The sequence below is a fragment of the Columba livia genome, chromosome 12 (genome assembly GCF_036013475.1).
Source record: "Columba livia isolate bColLiv1 breed racing homer chromosome 12, bColLiv1.pat.W.v2, whole genome shotgun sequence".
Lineage (NCBI taxonomy): Eukaryota > Metazoa > Chordata > Aves > Columbiformes > Columbidae > Columba > Columba livia.
In genome coordinates this window covers 8,626,021-8,643,331 of record NC_088613.1, presented here as the reverse complement: position 1 = coordinate 8,643,331, position 17,311 = coordinate 8,626,021, and the positions used below count along the sequence as shown (strand labels likewise).

General features: G+C 57.5%; 1 protein-coding gene across 13 annotated transcripts in view; it reads right to left on the bottom strand.

Moving 5' to 3' along the window:
• DLG3 (discs large MAGUK scaffold protein 3) overlaps positions 1-17,311 on the bottom strand; it is a 79,940-nt gene that overhangs the window by 19,429 nt on the left and 43,200 nt on the right. For 11 of the 13 annotated variants that reach the window (XM_065077697.1, XM_065077698.1, XM_065077699.1 and 8 more), the window contains 8 exons: positions 12,895-12,945; positions 9,713-9,837; positions 9,087-9,256; positions 8,588-8,724; positions 8,142-8,286; positions 7,830-7,989; positions 3,477-3,633; positions 2,527-2,629 (listed from right to left, as the gene is read on the bottom strand). In XM_065077697.1, the coding sequence (XP_064933769.1) occupies positions 2,527-2,629; positions 3,477-3,633; positions 7,830-7,989; positions 8,142-8,286; positions 8,588-8,724; positions 9,087-9,256; positions 9,713-9,837; positions 12,895-12,945 (1,048 nt within the window). Of the gene's footprint in view, positions 1-2,208; positions 2,354-2,526; positions 2,630-3,476; positions 3,634-7,829; positions 7,990-8,141; positions 8,287-8,587; positions 8,725-9,086; positions 9,257-9,712; positions 9,838-9,947; positions 10,107-12,894; positions 12,946-17,311 lie in introns of those variants that run through there. The other 2 variants (XM_065077709.1, XM_065077710.1) reach the window with 2 other exon arrangements.

The following is a 17,311-nucleotide window of genomic DNA, read 5'->3' as shown; positions in this document are numbered from 1 at the left end:
AGGTCACAGACCAGTAAGATCAGGCTGGGATCTGCTGCCTGCACCAAGGATCCCAGCACTGGCACACGCTGGTGTGCTGCAACTGTAAATACACCCAGTGTATTTACAACAAGACAGAGTGTCTGCAGTCAATTTCTGAGCACCAGGAGACAGTGCAAGGGGAGAAGGCGCTGGCAGAGAGAAGAACTACACTATATCAGAAAGCAACCCTCGAGCATGCACAAAACCTCGTGTGTGTGTCCTGCGCTCTCTGACACGCAAACCTGCCTGCCCAGTGCCAGGCTGGCTCCATCAGATCATTGGCAGAGCCCAGAGATGCTCAGCCATGGGCTCCAGCACAGACACCTGTAAAAACTATCCCCAGCTCCTTCCTTCCCCTCAAGCCCAGCACTTTATCACCCTGATCCCACACACCTTCCAGGTGTGGGGTTAAAATACAGACGCCTCCGTGCACAGGGCACACATGCCACAGGTCCAGGTAAGCAGAGGGGAGTACAGCATGGGGAAAGCTTGGAGCCTTTGAAAGGTCATTGTGCAGCCCTGGCACTTCCCTTGGAGTGGCCAGCTCAGAGAAATGCTGTCACCCATGTTTTTGTATTTTCAGGTTAGGAATATCAAGGCTTTGTTGCATGGGGCGTGAGAAGGGGAAACTGCCAAGCCCAAGTACTGGTGATAGTAACAAAGGTCAGAGGGAGAAGTGCTCAAAGGGAAGAACTCATCCAGCACCACACAGGCAAGCCCTACCTGTGTTCACATACGAGAGACAGGAGCCATCCTCCGCCCTCTGCTAGCAAGGGAGAACTTCCCAAAGCCCCTTTCCACCAGTGCCTCCTTTAGGCATCCTATGATCCAGCTCTCCTGCTACTTCCACAGCCATGATGCACATAAAAAAGGCAAACGTTTGGGAGCACACATCCCCTCGAGGGGACCCAGCCTCACCTGCATCTGAGGCTCATGCCAGGGAGACCTCTCTCCTTGGCTGCCAGGCATTCAAGCCTTTGGAGTGCTGAGGTCAACTCCCAAGATACAACAGGCTGCGTTTCACAGCAGCAATGCTGCCTCCCGGGACAGCTGCAGCTCGTGTGCTGGTGCTGTTGCCTGCATGTGCCAGGAGCCATCATGGACCCAGAAAGCCATTGGCTACAAAGCAATGACATTTCAGTCTCGGTCTAGAGAGATTTCAAAACGTTTTACCCTGTTTGACATGTAGGAAGCACTCTTTGTTGGAGTGTTTGCCAAATCTCAAGTGGCAAAGGGAGCCAGAAATACAAGAACATTAAGTGCTTCCTGGAAAGAAAGAAAAAAAAAAATCCAAAACAAACAAACCCCACACCCTGAGCACAGCCCGGAGTGGCACTAATGGCTCTGTGTCCCAGTGGCCTCTGCTATGGGAAAGAGGAGAAACACTGGGGACAGGGACCCGCAGGGTGACACCGAGAAGGCAAAGGGCAGCTGAGCGATGGCATGCTGGCCTCGGCGAGAGGACCAGAGCTGCTGAGGGGACAAACTAGTATGGCCCAGGAGAGACACCTTCACCAGGGGACATGACCTGCTGCATCCCAGCACTGTGCAGCTCGGAACATGGCAACGGCACCGCAGCAGCCGCGGGAGCGGCTCCCGGCCCCTTCAGCCCTGCCAGCGGGGGAGGGTCTCGGTCAGCAGCCGACAGCTCTGTCCCCGCCGCGGCCAGACACTGGCTGCCCCACGCAGGACTCGGCCAGCCCACGCGGGACCACCGGTCTCCGACACCTCTGCCGAGGGCATTAAAGGCCAGCCCTAACGAAAGGCAGTCGCTGGGGCAGGCGGGATGCTCGGAGTCGGGGATGAGCCTCCGCCCAGCAGCGAGGCGCCGGTTCCAGCCCTGCCGGCCCGGTGGCCGCAGGGGCACTCCCGGAGCCCACCGTGCGGGTGGGGGGAGGGAGCCGCCCGCCCAGGACGAGGGGCAGCCGCACCACTCATGAACCTGGCCGGAGCACTCCCTCGGTCCTAGGCCACACAGCACGGCCCACGGAACCCCACGGAGTGGGACCTCGCGGCGACGCCCTCCGGTAAACAGACACCCTCCCCCGCCCCGCCTCCAACCGGAGACGACCCCTTCGCGGCGAGGCCCCGAGCCGGCCCAGGCCCGAAGAGGGCGGCCCAGGCCGTGTCGCCGGGCCAGCCGCAGAGCCGGGGAGGCGCGGGCGAGGTCGGCAGAGTCCCGCTCACCTGTACACCGGTGGGGGGCGGCGGCGCCCCCGGCAGCTGCCCCGGAGCCGCCCGGCCCGCACACAAAGCCGCGCAGGCACCGCCGGCGGGACGCCACCGCCCCGCCCCCCCGCCACGCAGACCAATCGGCGCCCACACATCCCCCCGAGCCCCGCCCCGCGCCAATCGGCGCCTCGCAGGCCGCCCCCCGCCCCGGCCTCCCGATCGCGTGCCAGCAGACGCCCCGCCCACCATCTGCATGCAACGCCCCGTCCCCGCCCCCGTCCACGACACCGCCCCCCGTTCCCGGTGGCCGTTCCCGGTTGCCGGCGCCAGTACCTTCGGGCCGGTACTGCGCGATGATGGTCACCGTCTGCCCCGCCCGCTTCAGCGCCGCTGCCGCCTGCTCGTGAGTAGCATTGCGGAGGTTCACGCCATTCACCTGCCGGGACAGAGCGGCTCCACTGGACCGGACCGACCGGGGCTCGCACGGACCTGGTCTGCCCTGTGCCCCAGCCCTCGGCAGCGCTATCACTGCTGCCCCCGCCCCTGTACCGGTGCCCGCGGTACCACACTCTCAAGTGCCTCGTCACCCAGCCCCTGTGCTCCTGGTACCACCTCTAGTACTGGCATCTCTGGTACCTGCACCCAGCCGGCCTGGGCACCAGGGGTGCCCTACACCCAGCTGCCGGGAAAGGAGCTGGGCAGCCCCTGCTCTACCGCGGGTCAGATCCCAGGCAGGCTGCTGCTCCATTTATAGAATCGTTTCGGTTGGAGGAGACCCTCAGCATCATCGAGTGCAACCATAACCTAACTCTAGCACTAACCCATGTCCCTAAGAACCTTGTCTAAATGCCTTTTAAACCCCCTCCAGGGATGGTGACTCCATCACTGCCCTGGACAGCCTGTTCCAATGCCTGACAACCCTGTCCGTGAAGAATTTTTTCCTAATATCCAATCTAAGCCACCCCTGGCACAACTTGAGGCCATTTCCTCTTGTCCTATTGCTTACTTGGGAGAAGAGACCAACATCCTCCATGCTACAACCTCCTGTCAGGCAGTTGCAGACAGTGATAAGGTCTCCCCTCAGCCTCCTTTTCTCCAGGCTAAACAGCCCCAGTTCCCTGAAGCCACTTCTTATAAGGTACACCCAGCAGCCATGTCCACACCAGCACTGGGGATGGACCCTGCCGAACCGTGTCTCAGGTCCAGGGGACAGGTGACCTGCGAGAACCCGCCTGGCGCTGTGGGAGGCTCTGGAGGGGCAGTGGGCAGCCCCACCAACTCACCGAGAGGATGCGGTCTCCTCTCCGCAGCTCCCCGCTCAGGTCGGCAGGGCCTCCGGCCAGGATGAAGGACACGAAGATCCCCTCGCCATCTTCCCCCCCAACGATGTTGAAGCCCAGGCCGGTGGAGCCTTTGTGTAGGATGATTTTCCGGGGCTCCCTGGAAGGACAGACAGGGGACAGGGAGACATCAAGGTGAGGAGCAGCAAAGATGGTGATGGGGTTGGTCGTGACTGGGCCTCCTGGCACACTGGTGGGGCTGGAGTCAGCCTGAGCATGACCTGATGTGACTCAGCCCTTGGTACCAAAGAGGCTGATAAATCAGGAGAGGTGCAGGCAGTCGCACAAGTGACATGAGACAGAGAACAGACAGAAACAGAGCATTTGCCATGAAATCACACATAGAAACACTGGACTCTGAGGTGGCATCGGATTCTGTGAGCCTGGACATCGAGGACAGCACAGCCATGCTGAGAGAGGGGGATGAAGCCCCTCTGCACCCGTGCAGCATGGCAAGTGTGCCTGCAACCCCACACCACAGGCCCTGCGCGGCTCAACAGAAGCCCTACATTTTTTGATGATGACTTAATTCTTTTGCAGCTCAAACAATAGGCAGGCAAAGGCAGAAAGACTGCCTGGCATTGCAAAAATCCTGCGTCAGTTTTCATCTGGGAAGAAAAACCAAGTCTGATGGGAACAAGGGCAGCTCTCAGCTCAAGCACTGGATTAAAATAAGAAGGAATAAATGACGCCAGACAATTAGCACAAGCTGGTGGTGATTGTCAGCCAACACAACACTGGGGACCATCAGCATGTCCACTGTGGTGATCGGCTGGATCCTGGCACTCCAGGGTGTACCACAAGGTCTGAGGATCTGCCAGTGAGCTCAGCAATCTGATCAGCCCCTGCGCCTGCTGGGGAGCAGAGGGAGATCTCCGGGACACGGTAGGAGAGATACTGGGGCACCAGGCACAGCACTGGCTGAGGGCATGTGCGGTGGACCCTAAAATGCCTGCAATACTAAGGGGACCCTGGGGCATTCGGGGGGCTGGCCCAGCCTGTGACAGTCAGGAAGGAGTGGGGCTCAGGCAGCATGAGCAGAGCAGGGACCCAAGGGAATAAAGTTTTGCTGAGCAGCCAGCATGAAGCCCTGTAGCCTGGCAGCATGCTCCCAGGACAGTATTGCAAGAAAATATATTTTTCAGCCCCCAGGGCAGGCTAGAGCATCCCTGCCATCACCTGGGCAGATGGGGGAAGGTTTTGATGCTTTCATGGATGCAGGCAGCAGGATGTAAATCCAGAGACACCTGACAGCACCCCAGGAAAAATTTCTCACCATCCTTCCCCATGGGGGAGTTCTGATGGGCTGAATGTCACTTAGCTTCAGGCAACCACCTTATAAGGAGCAATAAGAGCAGGAGACAGACAGACAGAAGTGCAAGAATGCCTTGGTGGGCTTCTGGCCTGCTCAGACCCCAGGTTCAGCACAGCCTGACGCTCCCGGCTCTTCCCCAGCTCCTGTCCCTGTCCCCGCGCCTCCCCCCGGGCACAGCAGCATTGTGGTCCCCTACCTCTGGTCACACTTGCTCCTGTGGCCTGGCCGCTGCTTGGAAGGGGACAGGGATGGCTGTCCCCTGTAGGACATGGATGACGAGACATTGACGGTGAACATTGTGGCGTGGCAGGCTCTGTTGGCGGTGCCAGCTGGGAGGTGCAAGGGGCAGCAATATTCTGAATGCTCCCTGCCACGGCTGCCGCGCACTGCCTGTGTCTGCCTCTTGCCGGCTGCAGGGCCGGCTACTTCCCCGATCCACACACAGGGTTTTTTATGGAAGCGCTGAAAGGACGCAGCCTTCACTCTGCTAGACCCTACAGACTTAACTCCTTCCTGCCCCTGCAAGCACACACAGCACAGCCCCAACTGGGGGGAGCACCCAAGCGAGGGTAAATTCCCAGCCTGGCTCCCGGTGTCTGCATCTCCACACACACTGTGCACCATCACAGCCCCTTGCCTTCAAAAGCAGGGGTACAGCAGAGTTGTAACTCCAGCTACACATTTCTGATGGGGCAGAGGTAGAATCTACTTTGTGACCTCCAGTAAATACCTGCTTCATCCTTATAGCCTCTGGATGAGTTCAAGATCTGAGCTAAGTGGGGTTCAGGACTTGGCTGGACAGTAGCGTAGGGCTGGGATGCCCTGAGACCAGGAGGAGACCAGGGAAAGACCATGGAAATGGCGCTGGCGTCAAAAGAGGCTCAACCCCAAGTCCCCAGGATGCCACCAGTGCTTGGCTCAGGGGCAGCTGTGAGGGGGCAGAGATGGCTGCAGCCATCAGTCCCTCTGCAGCATAACTACGCGTGGGGCTAGAGCTCTCCCAGGGAAATAAATAAGTCAGATTTTTGGGTCTGCAAACTCTGCCTCCAACCAGCTGATGAACTTGCTCTCCCCCTTGGGTTTCACTGCTGCCCAAGCAGTGCAGGAACCACCACCCCAACTTGGCCTGGTGGGAAGCATCCCCAGCAACCACGAGGACCAGATGGTTTGGTGGAAGGTAGAGAGACACTCCAGGAACCAAGGAGAGGAAATAAAGCCCCAGACAGGTACATGCCAGGTCTCAGTCATGACATGCTTTCTCCACTTCCATCCTCATCCCAGGAGACAGGACATGGATCTTGCAGGCGGATTCCACGCTGGATGTTGCAGCGTTAACACTGGGACCTCGGCCCAGAGCGACTGCTGGGATCCTGTGGGGCTGTGCTGGGTCTGGGTTGCAGTGGTGGAGCTCACTGGAAGACAGATGCTCAGGTCCTGGGTGCTGCAGGACACAAGGGTCACTGGAGCCACGTCCACATCTGCAGCAGCACTTGCGCCCATGGGAAGGGAAGAGGCTTGATACTGGATCCAGGCCAGGACCTCTGCTTCTCCCAGGGAATGGCTGGCAGGAGACTCCTGGGAGACAGCTGCTTTTTCAGGGGAGTCACTGCCTTTTCCCACACCAGTAAGATGCATTTGGACTACACTGGTCCCAGTGCACAATCCTGCTGATGCACGAGTCCACAGATTCATGGCGATGAAGCCACTGGAGGGGGTCAGTGACGCACGTATCCTGGGATGGATAAGGCAGGTGTTGAGCCTGCTGCAGACTGCCAGTCTGGTGGGAAGTAGGGGATTGTGGCTGGGGACAGTGACACAGCCGGTGTCAGCCTTTCTGCAGCGGGGCCCTCCGCAAGGCAGCACCATCCTCTAGCGGCCACCGGCACGTGCTGCACCAGAGCCAACGCCAAGCCACCGCTGAGCCACTGCCGAGACATCACTGTGCTGGTCCGGGCTGCTCCACTTTCTGGTCCGAAAATAAGGAAGTTGGCACATGTAGGAGGGGACACCCTGGTGGGACTGGGGTCCCTGGTGAGAGACAGATGGTGCATTTTCCGAGCGCTGGGACTCAGTCCATTCTGTGGTGCAATGTAATGGCAGAAAGCACTGCTCCTGCCTGCAGTATCATCCCCATGTGCCCTGACAGCACAAGAGTTGCTACACCCGGTGAGGATGCAGCACTGGGAGCAGGCTGGAGAACCCACATATTTGGTGCCAAGACCAGGCGGGAGAGACAGGGCGCAGACTGCCAGAGGCCAGTGCTGCACAGGTCACAGCACACAGAGGAACCTGGCCGTGGTCGAGCACCAAGAAGGAATAAATTCCTGTGACTAAGGTTAATGCAGCTGCTCTCTGGGAGGACAGCGGGACTGACACTGCATAGCAACTCAAAGTGTCCCGCTCTGGCATCTGCCAGCATCCCACAGAATGGGACAACCCCAGGCAAGACATCTTCCACTGCAAACGCAACCCTGAAACCTGCCTGCAACATCACTCCTAAGTTCAGAGCCATCCCTAAGCCTAACCTGCCAGTCCCAAGAATACAGCCTGAGCCCTACAGCCCTGGCTCTGGGGATACCAAGCTCAGGCTCTGGGGATACCAAGCACAAGCTCCACTCTGCAGCCTGGGGGCCTGTGGTGCTGCCAGCTCTGGATGGCACCATAAGGGCAGGGAACACCTTGTATTCCAGGTATTGTAAAACAAGTAAGAGAACGAAGCTAACTGCAGTTGTATAAGGCTTGGGAAGCAGGAATGGGGAAGCAGGGGATGCAGCAAGCCAGGGAGCAACACAGCAGGGCTGGTCTCAGGAAGGGTGAGCATGGAGCTCACTGCAGGGGCCCCAAGATTTGCACCAGGTACCCACAAACAGGCTTCTGGCCAAGGCTCTGCACTGGCAGTGGGGATGAGGTCAAGCAGCTATGGAGGGAAAGAGAAGAAAGGAAAGAAGCAGGGATTAGGGATGCTCATGCCCAGTACTTACCTGGTGAAGTCGTCGTCCCCAATCATGTGCCGAGGGATGGGTGAGTACCGTGATGGAGTCACCTGCGGAGGGATGGGGTAGGCAGGCTTGCTCTCAACGCTGCCAAGGTAGCCCAGACTGGAGTTATGGCTTATGTGGTTGTCAGCCAAGGCTGAGAAGGCTGCAGGGGAGGAGAAGAGCATCAGGAGCAGAAATCCATCCACAACATGGATGTGGCAACCAGCCCAGTGTTGCCCACCACCCCAGCATGCTCTGTGCCCTCCAGCCCTGCGGTGCCTGGGCTGCCGCGCCAGCGGCTGGTGGCGTACGTACTGCTGGCATAGTCGGGGGGCGCGTACATGTCGTTGAGGTGGATGTTGCCAGGCTTGGCCACTTTCAGGTACACCATGTCGGAGGTGTTCTTCAGGGCGGCCACCGCCTCCTCATGCCGCACGTCCTGCAGGTTGGTGTTATTCACCTACCAGAGAGAAGGGGCTGGGTGAGGGGGCTGCAGGCAGGAGGGCAAGGGACAGTGCAGCAAGTGGGAGTGGAGCCCTTTCCTGCAGGGTCGGTGCTGCAGGAACTCCAGAGACAAAGCCCATCTCCATGGGTTTGCTCAGTGCTGCACCTGCCCCTCCCACAGCACTGTCCCAGTGGGGATCCCAGGGAATGGGTGCGGGGCTGCCGGTGCGAGCGGTGATGGGGTTCAGGATTGGCACCGCAACACAGCAGAGCTTGCCTGGCTTCACCTCTTGGCTGGCTGTGGGCACGGGGCTTACCGCAAGCAGCCGGTCCCCAATCTGCAGGCGCCCATCCTTCTGGGCAGCGCCTCCCTCGATGATCTTGGTGATGTAGATGCTGTTATCCCCAGGGATGTGTTGGTTCCCGATGCCCCCTGCGATGCTGAACCCCAAGCCTAAGTGGGAGTGAGAGGGCAGGTGAGGGACAGACACATGGACAGACCCCTGGTCTGGCACCATGGCCCCTCTGCCTCACTGGGCTTCCCACTCTGTCCCAAACCCAGCAGGCAATGGGCCACTCCACTGCTGCATGGAGACAGCCCAGCCACCGTGGGTCTATCCCACACCCTGTGCCCCACAGCATCCCATGCTGCTGGGTCACCCTGCAGCATCCTGCACCATGGCGGTGCCACCTTGCATCCCACATTCCCCCTGATGCTGCCTTGCACCTCGTGGCATCCCACACCTAGGGGACACCCCCCACCAACCCGTGGGGCAGCAGGACACCTCAGTCTTGCGAGCAGAGTGAGGGGTTCACCTTTGGGACCCTTCATCAGGTTGACCTCCATGATGGTCTCTGGCGGGGGCTGCCGGCGGCGCACCACGAGCCGCACCACAGGGCCCGCTTCCTTCAGGGCCTCCACGGCTTTGCTGTGCACCACCTCAGAGACGTCCACGTCGTTCACCCGCAGCACGCAGTCGTTCACCCTGCAGGCACAGGGTGGCCCTGAGCTCCCTGGGGAACCACCAGCCTGTGCCACCCTCCTCTGGACATCTCTGCTGCCCTCCTCCAGCCGCACAGACCCTTGTGCGAAGGAGAGCTGCTCAAGCTGGCCAGATCCTGCCCTGGTGGTGTAAGAGTGGGGTCTACCCCGAAGGGACCCTCATGGAGATGGGAGATGAGGGGAAAGGCTGGATCATACTGCAGGGGTAAGGATGGGAGATGGAGCCTGGGGCAGGGAGGAGAGGAGGGGTGGCTGCAGATGGGAGGGTGTTGGCAGGGGACCACAGGCATCCCTGCACTGAGGGGACCTGGCTGTGGGGAAGGGGCCGGGGGGGCTAGGGATCATGGAAAGGGAGGAGGGCAGGAGCTGCCTAAAGGGTCCCTGGGGAGATCCCAGGTGGCACCCTGACGGGGTTGCTCTCCTCGCCCAGTACACTCACCCCAGACGGCCGTCCATAGCTGCCGCTCCCCCGGGGATGATTTTGGTGATGAAGATACCTGGGTCATCTGGAATGTGGGGGTTGTCGATTCCTCCCGCTATGCTGAAGCCAAGGCCGGAGTTACCCTGCAGGAAATCAAACACCACGTCTTTCCCCCGTAGGCAACCACTTGCTGCTGGCTCTCCTGAAGCGGTTTCCCCCCAGCCGTGGCTGCCTGGGGTGCAGGAGCCCTTACAGCATCTGTCTCGCCCCAGGGTGCCCGGCTCAGGGGGCAGAGGGATGCACGGCCGGAGGGGAGGCTGGCGCTCATCAGCTGAGGCGCTGGGTGCAGCAGCGCAGAGCACTGAACAGATGGAGCAGGAGAGTGGGAGCCGCCGAGGACCTCCCTCACCGCCGCGTCTCCACTGAGAGACTCTGAGGCAGGCAGTGAAGCTGGGGGAAGAGGGGGTGGTCCTTGGCGGAGAAAACCTCCCCTTGCTGGCTGCTCCCCAGGAGGAGACACCAATGCTGCAGCCCACACGGAGCAGCAGGGCTTGTGCCAGTCACCAGCATCCCACCCCTGCCCCTCTGCACCCCGGAATGTAGCTCCAGCACAGAGCCAACCTGGTGACCAGCAGTGCTGATGCCAAAATTTTCAAGATTGGGTGGAGGGGGCTGTCAGGATGGAGCAGGGTCTCCAGTTCTGCTTCCTTTTCCTCCCAGACGTGCTTGGAGCATCGCTTGAGCTTCATCCTGCTGAAGCCTGCCCAGGGTAAATACAGGGATGTGCCATGTCTCCAACCCCAACCTGGCAGCATCTCAGGACCAGTGGCCATGGCCCCTGCGCTGCATCTCCCATTTACAGGATACCCATTAGTGACACACTCCCAGGCGCTGCTTTCAGCTCTGTGCTTGATGCAAGTGGACAATTCCTGCTTTTTTTGCTCTGCCTTGAAAATCAGATGGCTCCTTGCCTTGTTTTCTCATGCGGAAGAGCTGACACTTAGTCACATCCTATTGTGCCCGCCTCTCTCATACACAAACGGGCTCAGACCAAGCACTCTCCCGTCTGCCCACGGCCCCCGTGCTCTGCATTGGGTGATGGGGAGCAGTTCCCTGCGGGGGGACCTGTGGCCAGGAGAGCTACACTGGAGCTCAGGCTGCCTGGGATCATCCAGCACCAGCATATGGCTGGGGCTCCTGCTTTTCCCCAGCAATTTAGGCTCAGCGTCAGCTCTTGCGGCAAAGCAGAGGTCTCTGCTCTGACTTTATGCCACTCATGACGTAATACATAGCACCTCCTGGAGCCACCAATGCCTCTCACTACACAGCGCTCCCAGATGCTCTCTTGCTGGCTGGGATTTGACTAGGAGGCACTCAATGGTGAAAGGTCTAAAGCCGCTGTCCTTCCTCTAAGCTGGATTCTGGTTACCTTATGCCCAGCTCAAAAAAGCTGCTGTCATCGAACACCCAGCCTGGCCACAGAAAGGCAGGTGAGACTGTACAAAATGGCCTCCAGCCATTCATTGTGGCTGTCTACAGAAAGGTGCGCTTCAACGCTAGCCACAAAACCTGGAAATGGTCCGTGAGGTGCTTTTTTAATTTTTATAAACCCTAAAATGGAGTTCAAGGGCTTTCTTAGCTGGCATTGGGGTTGATGGAGACACGAGGTCAGCTCCTGCTGCAGACATGTGTGGTGGATAAATCCAAAGCCATGTCCCTCTGCAGATGGTGTTTCCTTAGTGATTGCCCCCAAAATGCTGTTGCATTTGCCCTTGTCTTTACAACAAGGACAAGCATTAATAGCAGTGACAGAGCAGCAGTTTTGGGTACACTGAGGTAATCTCTGGGAGCCAAAAACACCCCAGCAAGGGGACAGCCTCACCTGCAGACACCCAGGTGCTTCTCCTGCACTAAGACAGGGCTGTTGGATCCCAGCAGGACCCTGGGTATGGTCCATGCTGGCCCAGGCTACTAAGCACTGAAATTCCCTCATGGTTTCTCACTGCTGGAGAGGGAATTGTTGCCTGTGGCTTTGAAACGGGGGCAGTAATGAGTGCTGCCCCTCTATGCCACCCTGCCAGCTCCCCTCCCTGCTCCTGCTGTGGGCTGAGGACAGAGGATGCTCTTAAGAATCCCCGAAAACAAGGCTTTTGCCTCTAAATTGGGCCCATAGCAAGAAGTGCTCAGCCCAAAAAGGAAGCATCCCCTGGGCTGGTTTCGTCAGGCATGCCGGGGAAGCGGTGGGTGAGGCAGCAGCCCCAGATAACCTTCCGTCCACCCACCTCTGTGATGCAGAGCCAAGGGGAGGAGGGAGATGACTAAAAGCAGAGAGGAACAGAATAACGAGTGATGTGTCTTCCCCTGTGATGGTGGCCACACAGCAAGGCCGAGCCACCCGGCACGGCAGCGAGGAGGAGGAGGAGGCAAGGTGTGCCACGGAGCACAGCCTCCCACCCCGGCCATCCCCACTCAGCAAGGCTGTGCCCACCTCTCTGAGCAAACCTTGGACCAGCTTTTCCCACTCCCTCTCCATCCCTCCATCCCTGGGTATCAAGGGAAAGCCCTCCCTGCTCTGTGCTGGCTTGCCCCTGGATAAGCCCCATCTGCAGGGGGAGCTGACTTTAGCCACAGCTACACGCCACACAGCCACACGCCATCAGCTCTGCGTTGCCAACAGACAAGAAAAGCCTTGAGCAGAAATTTCCCCCATTGTGATCTGCTTTACTAGAAAACCTGTCCTTGCCGCTTAGCATCCCTGTGCTGTGTACCCCGGAGTGACAGGGAGTCCGGTGGGGAGGCATCGGTCCCCTGTGCAAGGCTGGGGGGTGGGGTGCACCTGCACGAGCAGAGCTCCCTGCATCTCCATTTTCCGGCAAAGACGGTGACAAAGAGCCTCACCCCTCCCAGCTCTGCGCTGGCGGGTTTGTGGGGGCGAGGGTGTGAATGAGGGAGGCAAGGGAGACGCCTTCCCCCTTCCTTCTGGAAAGGTCTCTGGCGGGGGGGCAAGCTCACCTCTCCCCATGCCATGGGGGCTGTTCAGGGAAGGCAAGCATGACACCTCTCCAAAAGCCACCAGAGAGATCAGGGAGCAGAGACCAACCTATCCCCATCATCTGGCACAGGGATGGGGGCTGCACCAGTGGGAGGGTGAGTGGGAAGAGGCAGCAAAAGCTGTTGGCAAGTGAGTAAAGAGCACTTACCCTTTCCAAGACGATCTCCTCGTATTTGAACATCCCATCGCTGCCGTTCACCTGGGGAAAGGGAGACAGCATGTTTCAGCTCTGTGCCCATCTCAGGGGGATTTGCTTTTCCCCTCTGATAGCTGGATGTCAAGAATCCAACCTAAAAGCTCTGCCATCACCGCTGAAAAAAACCTTAAATGCAATTGCTCAAGCCTGCCCTGGAATTAAACCGTGTGCTGCTTTTCTTTCTGGGCATGAGCCAAAGCCCACTGACTTTAATGCACTTCAGCGCAAAGCCTTTATTCTCCCAGCTTATTTCTCCAGCCATGAAAAGGAACACAACCAAAGGCACAAAAAGAAATAACGCCTTTGTTACGCAGCGTGTAATTAACCTCAGGAATTCACTGCTGCAGGAAGGAAAGAAAGGGGGTCGGTCCATTTAAAGGAAAAAAAAATGTCTGTACATAATAACATAATAAACACCTTTAGCTGCTTATATCTTTAAAATCTTTTAGTAGCATGACTGTGTTAACAGAGAATTCAGAATAATTTCTTCTACCGAATTAGCTGGGTGCAAAGGAAACAAGGTGCAAGTGTGGGGCACAGTAAGAGGGGAAAACATTGTGATGCCCTTATATAAAAAACTGGTGTAGCTGGTCTCAATGGTGTACACCGCACTGAGCCCCACGCTTAAAAATCTTCCATACCCAGAGTGTCAAAGCAGGGTTCTGGGAAAAGTAATGGCTAGAAACAAAAGGGATGCAGGGATGTAGGCTCTAAAATAAGAAATAGTAAATGTACAGGTCAAAAACTTCCATTTTACCCAAAAATGCACAGGAAAATAAGGCAGCAGTTTCACTCCAGGTCATCAGGATCAGGCCATAAACATCTGTCGACATCTAAAATTTAGCAAGATTTGCAAAGCAATTGGCTATTGGAACATCCAGAGCTGTTACACTCAACAGCAACAGTTTTGGAGGGGACTGGACTCAACCTCACAAATTGAGTCGCTCCAGGCAAGAAGGGATGGGGTGTGGGCAAGTCCCTATGGCATAGCAGAGATGGTGGGACCTGGGGCTCAGCTTGAAAATGTCTCTCCATCATCCAGCCCTGGCTCCGCCTGTGGCCCCTGGACAACACGCAGGGTTCCTCATGTGGATTTTACACCCATTGTTAATTGACAGCTTGTAGATTGCATAGAGCCACTTTTTGTATGTTCTCTGTACCCCAAACCAGAGCTGCCATGGCTTTGTTTGGTCTCCTCTGGCGCCAGCACACCAGTTGTGTTCTGCTTGCCCAGGTCCCTGCTATCTGCCCCCGTGGAGGCACAGCCCCGCCATCCTCCAGAACCCCACAGTGCTGTGTCGTTAGATGGAGAGGACACCAAACATCATTTATGCTAAAGCCATCATCTGACACCATGGAAGGAAACTCAGCAGGGTGGCTGTGAGGTCCTATTTATAGCTAGGAAGAGGAAACAGGAGTTTTTCTAGGTGGGAATAATCAGGTATGCAGGTGGAAGAGCAGTTCTGCATGCCCAGATCTGGGAGGGGGCTGTGCCGCTGGTGATAGATGCAGCCTCATCCCCTGCCTGCTTCAGTCCTGGTGAGGCCAAAGCAATCCCACACCCTGTTGTGGCTACCACGCTTCAGGGTGGATGAGACTGGGGAGAGTCTGGAGTGGAGAAATGGGATGGGGGCTCCAGGAAACATGGGCTGAGAGGGTTGTCCCTCCTTGGATGTGCTCCATGCAGGGGCATGGTTCAGGGCCAGGAAATCCAGACACTCCACTATCAGGATGCTCTAATCCTACCAGCACATTGGGAAAGGCTTTAGTCAGCTCTTGAAGAGAACCCCTCTGCAGAAAAGCACTGGGAGTGGTGGGATTAACCCACAACAGGATCCCCAACAGCTTCAGAGGGACAGGGACATGTGGCTGGTGCCACCTCCTGCCACAGCACAGCCCTGGGCTGTGCTGCCACGGGCAGGGGGACATTGATTCCCTCACCACTGGCTCCCCCTTTGTCACAGGCTGTCCTTCCCTCCTCGCATCCTACTGTACTGACTAATCCCGAGCAGGGCTGGCTCGCTGGCCCACGCCGCCCTCACAGCCTCCCTCGATGCAGCCTCTGGGCTCATCTCGTCTCCACAGTTGGTAGCCCCGTGCGTGGGGCGCGGCGTCGCCTCTTCCCAGCTTTCCAGCAACTCGGATTCCTGGCACCCTTCCCTACTACACACATTGTCCTCTCTGCTTTGGCATTCAACGCAGTTGCCACACAGCCAGCCATATGCACACCCACGGCTGCAGAGGAACAGCACATACATACCTACAGGATGGGGATGTGCAGAAAACTTTGACAATCTGTGAGCCGCGAAGGGAGCCAGCAGTGTGTCAGCTCCACCAAGTGAGCGGGCGCTGCCGGCGAGTGCCTGGGGCACAGACACCCAGACACACAACCCCGACAGACACCCTGCTGCCAGGCAGGTGAGTTTGGGGTATCACCGCTCCCCAAATCTTGGGGCTGCCAATGCTGAGCAGTGTTTTGCATCGCTCCCTGAAAGCGAGCGGTGTCGGCGCTCCCCTGGTGTGGTGTGTGCAGGGAGCAGCCTGCTCCAGCTGGGCACCCCGGGGTCAGCCAGGTCTGACCATGAAGCTTTAGCTCTGATTACGTTTCTAAAATCCATGCAACAGAACGTCAGTTAATTGCATAAGGAAGCCAAATGGAGAACTTAATATATACCACGTAACCAAGGGAACAAGCCAACAAAGCAAACGTTCCAGCGTCGGAAAATTGAATACCAGTCACTCACTGACGGCAAAACCTCCCCACGGCACCCACCGGAGCCGCCACAACCTGGCTCTGCTGCAGGCTGTTCCTCCTCTCCTTCACGGGTGCTTTGTGCCCCACCAGCTCCTGTTTGTGGCCGTCTTGGTGCTGAGCTCTGTCACCCGTGGGCAGGGAGAGCACATATCACCCTGCTCCCATTTCCCTGTGTAACGTCTGCAGAGCTAACAGGGGTGTTGGAGGCTAATTAGCTGTTCCTGGGGTATCCTGATCCTAAACACCATCTGATTTGTCATGGGAAAGAGTAAAGGTATTTTTTTCCAAGCTCTTCCCACACAGTAAGCCCACCTGAGGGCTCAGGAAGAGGTCCCCTTCGCTGGCCTTTGCTTCCCTTTTGTGTTTGGAGCAGCAGTGAAATAGTTAGCGGTGATGACATTTAAATAATCAACAGAAGGCTGCAGAGTTAACACTCATTCGATAAACAGAAGAGCACACACCTTCCAGAGCTACTGCAAGCTGTCTGCAGGCTCCGCCGGCCAACATCGCACCAGTGCACGTGGAATGCGATTTGCAATTTGCCAGAGAGTCGGGATTTTTCTTTTAATTAAAAAAAGGAGTCCAAATTTAGAAGACTAAGATGGGGTTCCTCAAACCCAACCCAAATAGCCCAGCGAGCTGCAAGAAGAAATAACCTTGCAGGAAGGATAACGCTGCCTGCAGCCACTTTCAGAGCAGGATCTGGCCCTTATTTTGTGGTTAGGATGCGATGGGAACAGGTGCTGGGGCCTGGTGGTGAAGCAGCTGTGTACCAACATAATCACAGAATCATAGAATGCCCCGAGTTGGAAGGGACCCACAGGAACATCAAGTCCAACTCCTGTCCCTGCATAGGACAACTCCAACATACACATCATGCATCTGAGGGTGTCCAGTCTCTTCTTGAACACTGTCAGGCTTGGGGCCATGACTGCCTCCCTGTGGAGCCTGTTCCAGTGCTCCAGCACCCTCTGGGTGAAGTTCCTTTTCCTGATGTCCAACTGAACCTCCCCTGGCACATCTTCCTGCCGTTCCCTCGGGTTTGTTGTTGGTCACTAAAGAGAAGAGATCAGCAACTGTCCCTCCTCCTCCCCTTGTGAGGAGCTGTAACCGCATGAGCTCTCCCCTCAGTCTCCTCCAGGCTGAACAAACCAAGTGACTTCAGCCGCTCCTCATTCAGCTTCCTCTCCAAACCCTTCACCAGCTTTGTAGCCCTCTTCTGGACTCTTTCCAGTAGCTTTTTATCCTTTCTATGCTGTGGTGCCCCAAACTGCACACAGGGCTCCAGGTGAGGGTCAGCCGGAACTGGGGGCAGAAGGCGCCTGGCGATGCCTCACGTGTGCCCCAGTGAGGGACAAGGACATCAGCCCCGTGCTGGGGCAGCGGGTGCACTGGGCACCTCCGGGCTGGCACCGGCAGCGCTGGCAAGGGAGAGCTCTCCCTGCCTGCACATGGCAGGACGCCCAGAGAAAATAGGTCAAGAGCTCCCTCCCTTCTCCTCCCTGTATCCACACGTACAGCATCAAGACCTACTGACTCGCTTCCCGCTAACCTCTGGCCTCAACCCCCTTTGCGTGCATTGCCCACAGTGTCGGCTGTGTGCACAGAGTAAAT